Source organism: Argopecten irradians, chromosome 3, assembly GCF_041381155.1.
Source record: "Argopecten irradians isolate NY chromosome 3, Ai_NY, whole genome shotgun sequence".
Classification (NCBI taxonomy): Eukaryota; Metazoa; Mollusca; class Bivalvia; order Pectinida; family Pectinidae; genus Argopecten; species Argopecten irradians.
In genome coordinates, this window is record NC_091136.1 from 40,482,475 (window position 1) to 40,491,925 (window position 9,451).

A 9,451-nucleotide genomic window follows, 5' to 3' on the forward strand; every position below is an offset into this window, starting at 1 on the left:
GACATGTATAGGTATCTTCCTGAAACCACATAATATCAACAATAACAACCCAGCGGTCAAACAAATATGGGAGAGATAAAAAAAAATGCACGGAATATGTATTAATAACATTGAGAAACGTTCAACAACAAAGCTTGGTACTGATACGTACAGTAAAGGATGTCTCACCTAACGAGACGCTGGGAGGGCGGTTTCACCCACATGAAGATAGTATAGTTTAAAATGTATATGACACCATATGAAATAAACTTGATTTATACATTTATACATATATCTATATTTGTAAATTATGCATACATGTAATTACATTATCATTATGATTAGTTAAAATATTCATAATGTCTTATCGAAACAACTACATTTTGTGACGTATTTTCAATGTTTCAATGTAAAAAAATAAGATAAAATGATAGATTGCAAGATAACGAAAATGTTTGCATGAATTAAGATGGTATTCCGTTTTTTGAAAATAATTGATGCCATCGATATGTAGTTCCTGTTTTCAAATCCCTTGTCTAAACTATTTCTAACTCTTACATCTAACGCTAAATTATTATCACTAAACAAATACACGTATATCAGATTAGATTTGCACGTCACTCCGACAAGGCACTCAACCAAAGTGATCTTTCCAGTGACCTAAACAAGTATGGTCGTGAATCAATGTCATGGACTTTATTGCATAACCTGAAAATACATATTGAGAACAGTTGACCCAACATACACCAAAGAAAATGTGAGTTGCATACAGGCTAAAACTTGATATCTTATGGTACAGTACATCCGAAATCAATCTTTAAAAACAAAATTATATTTATCATTTTCTGAGTCTAGTGTAACTGGCCTGACAACATCAACAACACCACAAGTATGTGCACTGTATAAATGTTACAATGGGTATTAACTATAGACGGGGTGTTCTTTGGCCCCAGTTAAGTCTTGATGACTTTGTACGGTGATCCCTCCACCTTTGAATCATCGAGGTTTTAATTAATTAAAATAAGACTTGTAATTGCGCTCCACTACGATGCTCTACATTACACTCCATACTACAAACACTAGCTCTGACAACTACACGTTCGGGGTCATCTAACCGGTGTGTAATCGGATCACCTCGTCATTTTCTCCGAAACTAGACTCGAAGGTAAGTAGTTATCTTTTTGGACTACTATCGCTTGTTTTGCACTGGAAGGTGGGGTTGCAAATTGCAAAATCCGGCCACGCTCCTATTTTCATCAAATTTTGCAGTGTTTTATGTCTAGGTACATAACTACTGATATGTGCATTTTATCTATTTTGTATTTTTTAAAAAGGCATAAAGGCATAAATGATGTTTGGTAACAATACTTTGGGTATATGGCAAGTGGATCTTGTGTCCCCCTTTTGAACACATTTAAAAAAAATTAATTTTAATTATATTTGTTAATAAAAAATACTTCATTCTTTATATCACATTTATAATGATATTTATTAATTAGTTTTACGACAAATTGACTTTTCAAGGAAAAAAAAAAATATTATGCAGGATAAAAATTAACGATATTGGGTTTGCTCGAAATATTGGGCATGTTATCGATTTTGTCCACACTTATAAACCATTGTAAAAACATGTTATAGGAATAATCTTATAGCAGATACTTTAAAAAAAAGAAACAAACAAACAAATAAATCAACTAATTATTGGAAAGAAAAACATTTTCGTCAGCAAACTAAAACTCAAAAGATACAAATTAAGATTACTAATCCTTCTTATGTAGATAAAAACCATTTGATATTTAATTAAAAATCATTAAAAAAGGAAACAGAGTTACATTTTGTTTTCAAATATAAAATGTTTAATCTGAAAAGAATACCAGTACCACATGTATCTATTTTCACTTATATCTCAAAGTACATGTATCTAAATTTCAACCAATCAGAGGCTTCCATTTTGTTTCTATGGCAACTAATCTTTTTGAAATTGATACCATGTTATTCAGCATACCTCGTAACCTCTGTGTACCAATTAAAAGGAATTATTTATCATTTTAGTATTTTCAGCCAATCAGAGGCCTCCGTTTTGTTACCATGGCAACCAATATTTTCAAAGGTGTTCAGATGATATTTAGCATCCGTTCTTAAATTGTATATGTACACTAATTTTCACTTACATCTGACTTACTAGAGTCATAAACTGGAAATGTATAGCTAGGTATACTAACAAAGAAGTGGTCTGTTGCTACCTACACTCTGTATTTTCAAGTCACTCAAAAACTGTTTTCCCGAATTTTAATTTCGGAATTAATTTACACATAGAAAGAAAATGTCCTGAGAGTATTTCTAATTCGGGGCAAAATTGTGGACAAACCCCGTAACATGGTGAAATGAGATGACAAAGAGGAATGTTTCATTTTAACTGTCCGTTAAAATTATTATTTCAAACAAATTTTTTCGTTAAAGATCTAAAGGAAAGTATACGATCTGCTGAAATGATTTTTTCTAAAAAGTAGAATATTTAACATAGAATAACCTATTTTACACGTTTGAGCAGGTAGTTTTAATGAAAATGAACAGTCACTGGAAATTTTCTATATTCTATTGTGTCTAATTTAGGCCCTTGGGGCCTTTTTAAAATCACAAAAGGAAAATGTAGTGACACATTAAAGGGGCAACAAATAGTAGTTTCAAGAGCATTGGGCTGTGGGGATTTTAACATAAGCTTGACCACAACCTTTATCTCGCCGGTTACGCCGGACACGTGGCCCACAAGCCCATTCACAAACAAGTGAATATGAGGTCATGATCGAGGAAGTCACCACTGCTAATACTTGAAGAGTGTAAATATCTAAAATGGAATGTTTGCAAATGTCTCAAACAGAACGGTGTCTTTTCTCCGCCATCTTGTCGTCGGGTATGTCGGTCAATTTTAACTGGACTGACAGGCGAGAAACGGTACGATGCGCACGCAGTCCGGCTCCACGCACGTGTCAGCGCCGCGTGAAGTATGTTCCGATTCTAGGCCAGGGGTCATACTGAGGTGAAGTAAGAGTGATTTAGATCTTGTATTGGAGCGTAACATAGAGTAATGTAGTGGAGCAGAATTACAAGTCTAATTTTAATTAGATTGGTCAAACCTTTGATAACGATAAATTGTGTCACATTGTTTGGATAGTAGTTGCCATTCTCAAGATGACAAATGTACAAGTCGGACACCCTCCTATCGAGTATGGCCTGGTTGCAGACGGTCACCCAGAACTGTTCGACATACGGGCAATGCCAAGTCCACATAAGGACAAGAAGCCAGGACAGCTGTCCAATGACATGATCAGACAGTTCTTCGAGAATGTGCGCATAGTTATATACATTTATAATCAACACAAAGTTAAACCAGCAACTGCTCGCTTTATCAGCTTTATATATTAATCAAGTAATGAAGAGTTAAAGCAACAAATCTGGAGCAAGAAATAAGTGTTTAAATTACTAAAAATATGAACATTATTTGCATATTTGTATGTTCTCAATATAATAATGAAAACAAAGCAATCTATAGGTTCTGTTTCAAATGCATTTGTATACCTAATGAAGATTGATCGCAAAGAAACTTGCCTCTCTGTTAATAGGGATATGTAATTGTGAAGGACTTTTTCTCCTCCTCCGAACTTGATCCTTGTAGAGCAGCGGTAGAAAATCAGGTTGAGAGACTCGCTAGAAAATTGTTCAAAGCTGGAAAAATCAAAGGTAGGATTGATGAGCTTTTTCTTAATAGATGGCTTGGTTCCATAGCATTTTCAATCTATTTTCTGTAAAATCGACATTAATTGTTAGTCTGCCTTTAATAGCCAAAATAAATATTAATTAGCTTAAGTTTTAAATGCTAGACTAGGGGTGGATTTCACCCATTGCCTTGTAAACACCATGAATCATTATTTTAAGCTATCGTTAAAACATAAAACGCTTACTGTTCCGGATCCCATGGTTCTACCAAACATGTAATTAAAAGGACAGTCCGTTTAAAACATCTTCTGTATATTGGTTTAATCTCCATGTAACTAAAAGTATAGCTTTATTACTAAGGGAATATTCGTTATACAGTTTTTAATGTTAATATTCTTGAATCATATCAAAATGTGGTTTTCCCCGACGATAATCGGGTATATGGTATTGGTATCCTTTTATATTTTGTGAAATGCTTTATGTATTCAATAAATGTAATCGATTTAGTATTACCAGAAAATCCTTTTTTAATTCGGTGAAATAATTGCTTTAACTAAAAACACATGATTTAACTGGAACTCTATGAAAATCTAAAGTATTATTACTGTCTGCAAAATGACAATTTTTACGGTATCTGTGATTCTCTGAAATCAAACAATTGCAGATCTATACAACAAGTACGGATTGTTTGAGAGGTTGACCTACATTGAAAGAGATTTTCCAGGAGCCAACATTATCTTGCATAAATATCCAGAGCTGTCTGAGGTATGGATTAAGGGGGAAACGATATTCTATTAATTAAGCACAGCTATTAATTTTTTTGCTTATTTGTTTATTGATGAATAAACATATCCATTTTAATTACTTTATTATGCAGTATTCATTTCAATACAAGTATTTAGGTCTAACATGCGAGATTGTGAAAGTCCTTAGGCATGGAAACCGAAATTCAGTCGCGGCGAAAATAAGGTGATTAAGAGTACATGAATGTCAGAAATCACATACTGATCATATACACATAAACGTGCCAATTTCAAATACATGTATATGTATACAGCTCACCTTGTCTCGTCCTTGGTCTGACTGGCTACGTGATTGATGCTATCAATATTAGTACGAGCAACCATTAAGTGTAGAGCGACCGAGATCATCAAGATATACAATGCAGTCATTTACTTGACATGGAAGTTTGTGAATATCTACATGATACGTGTTTATTTAGTAAAGATCGTAGTCAGAAAAACATATATAATAGTTGTGAATTTCAAAACACTAACGGTAAACATTCCGTTCAGTATGATGATCATTACATTATAGACTTACATAACAAGTGTCAAGTATTTTTGAAAAATGCAACGTGATAATTGTTTTAGGCATTTAAAAATCTGTGGACCAATGAACGTCTTCTTAATGTCATTGAGCAACTCATAGGACCGGAAATAGCTGGGCATCCATTATGGAACCTACGCACAAAAACACCTCAAAACGAGGCTACGACAGTACCTTGGCATCAAGGTAAATAAAAACCAATAATAATTGTTGTGTTATATCAAAAACATAGTCATCGATACTTTGTTCAATCTCAAAGCTCAAAGTTATCAGTTTTTGTCAGTTTGTAAAGAAAAAGTTTTAGCGGGGTTTTAATGTAGTCCAGTCCAAATCATTGCTTGCGACATTACCTTACATGTATATATCGTGCCACATATTTGCACCCTTCTTCTAAAATATTTAACCGCAGACGAAGTGTCAAATCAAACACTACCACTTCAAACAAGGAGCTTTCTGTAAAATTTTCAATATTTATATGTATACAATTGCGTCTCGTGCAAAAATGATGATAAAGCTATTACTTTACTTTATAGAATTTGTTAATCTAAATTGCTTCACTCGAAAACATTACATTGTAATAATTTCTAATGAGGAATTTTAACTTGACACTAGGCCCTGGTTCTTGGAATAAAGTACGTCTTTATTATGATTCAGAGTTAGTTTCGTTGTTTCATTCCAGATTCTGCCTATCTTGACAATAAATCTTACAAAGTCCTACAACCAACAGCTTGGATACCGTTGTTGGATACCACAGCTCATAACGGATGCATGCAGGTAAGCTGAGGTAGGCTGAGGTAGCGTGGGGAATTGCCATTTTAAATACAGTGGTATTTTTTTCCATATTTATTACTAATTACATCATTGACAAAGCTTAAACCACGACAAATTATTATTAAACCAAAACCACGAGAACAAACGATACAAAAATGAGGCGACTGACGACGAGTGGTTTATGAATACCATTACAGAAAGTAAACAAACTCACAATTTTAAAGGACAACCAAGCAGCGGTTACAAATCATATGAACTTGATACATACATCACAAATTTAGTGTATTTTTAACGTAATCGTTAATCTCCTCTAAAATGTTTTTTCATATACTCTTCAGGTAGTACACGGTGGTCACAGAGCCGGAAAGGTTGCTACCCACCAGTGTTGCCATGGAGGCACGTGGTATGTTATGGTAGACGAAGAGGAGATGGAGAAAAGTCTAGGTAAAGTGTTTTTATATCACAATTATACATAAGGCAATCAAAATAACCAGAGGTAAACTTATCACAAGTTGAAACATGGTACTGTATAAGATTATCAAAGCCGGACACCCCTAAGGTATAGCGATTTATCTGTCAATCGCCGTGGTCATGATGTCATAAATAAACATAGATATCCAACCAAACAATATATTCAAGAAGCTGTAAAACTAAGCAATACATTAATTATGTACATTTCTATATAAATTGTTATGATGTATTGTTTAATGTGTCTTAAATCATCGTAAAAATTAACACTACTGTTGAGTTTTAAGCATATTGCTTTTATTAGAAAAAATTCATACGATAATTTATAGTTTGTATCTATTTATGCTTTATTCTTGTAAGGTATGAAGCCTGAAACGGATATCGTCACCTGTGAGGTTCCCTATGGCGGAATGCTATTGTTAAACAACATGATACCACACAGAAGGTAGACAATGGCATATAAGTACGCCACATTGTGCGGAAATTAACAGTGACATTTATTTTTCATCATCAGTTTGTAACCTAAGAATGATAGTTTCACGATCAATTAGTAATCACAATTGGTTAGCATGTTAGACATTTTGTATAAAATAGTATCTATATAGCATATATCACATTTCGCGAATTGATGATGTTCCGCTTGATTTGACAAATTCTAAGTATACTATTTAAATCTTCCCAAGTGTAGATTTGAGAAATTGCTTCTTCATTGCAAGCCTTGGCACCTACTTGACCTGTTGTGCAATTTATTCGCAAATATGATATTTTACGTACAATTTCTTTTAAGCAGCATAGCATGGGGCATCGCTCGTAAAAGCTTAATTCAAAAGTAATCAGATTTTTCTTATACTGCAGTCTTCCAAATATGTCCGGGGACATTCGCTGGAGTCTGGACCTTCGCTGGCAGAATCCCGACCAACCATTCGGCTTCTATGATTTGAAACAGGGCGTTCTAATGAGAACTGCTAAAGATCCTAACTTTAAAATGTCCTGGGAAGTCTTTGACAGCCTAGTTCGTTACACGCTGTTGAGGGAGGCTACCGTGGAGGTAAGTTGTTTAGTCATTAGAAAGAAATAACAGCTTTGAGGATCTGTTTAGCAACACTTTAATAGTTGTAACAATACGTTATGAAAATAGAATTAAAAGTCACAATGTCTGGTCACCACGGCAAGAATCGTAAAAGTACTGTTGACAAAATATAACATCGATGTATTTTCAACATTTCACTATCACCAAATAGAGAGAGCAAAATCATTGCAAAATTTCTATGTTAAATATATGTTTTCTCTTTACAATTCTCGGCATGCTGATTAAAATATTGATACTGGTGATGATAATATCAAAATCGATAAAAATGTCCTGAAAAAGTACAAAAGATTGACGAAAGAAAAAGGAATGCACGAAAGATTGGACAACTACACATATCATTATACAATTTTATGGATAAATTGAGAGTGTAAATAAAAATAACGAGACCCGAAAACGCCAACCAAATGGCAGGTAACGTGACGCTACCCAAAATGAACACTTTTTGAAGAAACTTATTAAAGTTTTCTAACGTGTGCTTAGATCAAAATTTTACTTTTAACATTCCACAGCTAGACGCATTCAGGTTCATTTTCACGATTCGTTTACTTGTCAGCAGAGCATATTTTTATAAATAGAGTTTTGAAGAATGTCCAGCCCAGCCCTGTGTTTCAGCCGATTTGAGAACCCAAAATGGTACACCTCCTAAATTGATTAATAAATGCCTAGACATGATAAAAATATTTTTGTCAGTTTATATCATAAACTGAAAATTCTGCTTCATTTACATTAAAAGTGTACCCATTAGGGTAGCGTCATGTTAATATGAAATCACGTATAAAACGGTAATCTTACAATGATATAGGTATATTTAAAGAAACTAATATCTTTTTTTAAATTTTTTGTAATTAGATATATTTTTCTTATTTTTTTTCCAGGACCAAGACCAACAGGAAGAGGAATTTAATACAACTATTCAAGGACCATGGATGAAGAAATGGGAGATTGTACACATGAATCGTCATGTTGAAAGCTACAGGGATAACCGTGTGGCCGACAAGTCGTAATCATTGGTTACATTACCAACGTGTACATACAGCTCGCAACGACATTTGTTGAACTGTTATGACTTAAAATTGAATGGTTTCATATCTTTTATGACATGTTATCTTCATGTCCCTACCTACCTCAGAAAAGTATTCATACCTACCTCAGTATAGTATTTCCTACCTACCTCAGTAAAGTATGTTCCTACCTACCTCAGTAAAGTATGTCCCTACCTACCTCAGTAAAGTATGTCCCTACCTACCTCACAAAAGTATGTCCTTACCTACCTCACAAACGTATATCCTACCTACCTCAGTAAAGTATTTCTCCCATAATTCACAGGGATATCTCGTGGTTGCTAGGGAATAGTTATCTCTATCTTACACAGGGGTGTGTAAGACAGCTCACACGCACTAGACAATAACGTGACGTCATCAATACATGCAGCGTAACTGCGGCGCGCATTGTAGATGACGTCATCAATTTTACGCATAACGACGTTCCTGCGATAATGGCGCGAAGAAAAAGCTGGAAACCAAGTGGAATATCATTTTTTCGGCTACAAGTATGGGAGAAAAAGATTCTTTCATGGGTCTGTGAAGTGGACAGGGATATCTCAACCCTCGTGAAAGATTTTGGTCGTCAACCCACGGCAAGCCTCGGGTTGACCGGCCAAAATCTTTCACTCGGGTTGAGATATCCCTGTCCACTTTACAGACCCATGTAAGATTCTATTAGTCCCTACCTACCCAAGTAAAGTATGACCCTACCTACCTCACAAAAGTATTTCCCTACCTACCTATTTCCCTACCTACCTCACAAAAGTATGTCCCTACAGTATGTCCCTACCTGTCCCTACCTACCTCACAAAAGTATGTCCCTACCTACCTCACAAAAGTATGTCCCTACCTACCTCAGTAAAGTATTCCCTACCTACCTCAGTAAAGTATGCTACCTTACAAAGGTATATCCCTACCTACCTCACAAAAGTATGTCCCTACCTACCATTGTAAAGTATATCCCTACCTACCTCACAAAAGTATGTCCCTACCTACCTCAGTAAAGTATGTCCCTACCTACCTCACAAAAGTATGTCCCTACTTTCCTCAGTAAAGT

The 9,451-nt window shown here is 34.8% G+C and overlaps 1 protein-coding gene across 1 annotated transcript; it reads left to right on the top strand.

Annotated features, from left to right (window-relative positions):
- The first annotated feature begins 2,612 nt into the window (after positions 1-2,612).
- LOC138318588 (phytanoyl-CoA dioxygenase domain-containing protein 1 homolog) lies at positions 2,613-9,130 on the top strand. The gene is made up of 9 exons (XM_069261086.1): positions 2,613-3,324; positions 3,600-3,717; positions 4,358-4,458; positions 5,067-5,208; positions 5,702-5,796; positions 6,132-6,237; positions 6,622-6,706; positions 7,117-7,309; positions 8,227-9,130. The coding sequence occupies exons 1-9, from the start codon at positions 3,169-3,171 to the stop codon at positions 8,353-8,355; spliced, it is 1,125 nt and encodes a 374-aa protein (XP_069117187.1). The 5' UTR covers positions 2,613-3,168; the 3' UTR covers positions 8,356-9,130.
- Positions 9,131-9,451: the final 321 nt, after the last annotated feature.

Coding starts and splice junctions, on each gene's coding strand:
- LOC138318588 (XM_069261086.1), top strand. CDS start 3,169: ATGACAAATGTACAAGTCGGACACCCTCCTATCGAGTATGGCCTGGTT. Junction 3,325..3,599: donor TCAGACAGTTCTTCGAGAAT/GTGCGCATAGTT, acceptor CTCTGTTAATAG/GGATATGTAATTGTGAAGGA. Junction 4,459..5,066: donor AATATCCAGAGCTGTCTGAG/GTATGGATTAAG, acceptor TAATTGTTTTAG/GCATTTAAAAATCTGTGGAC.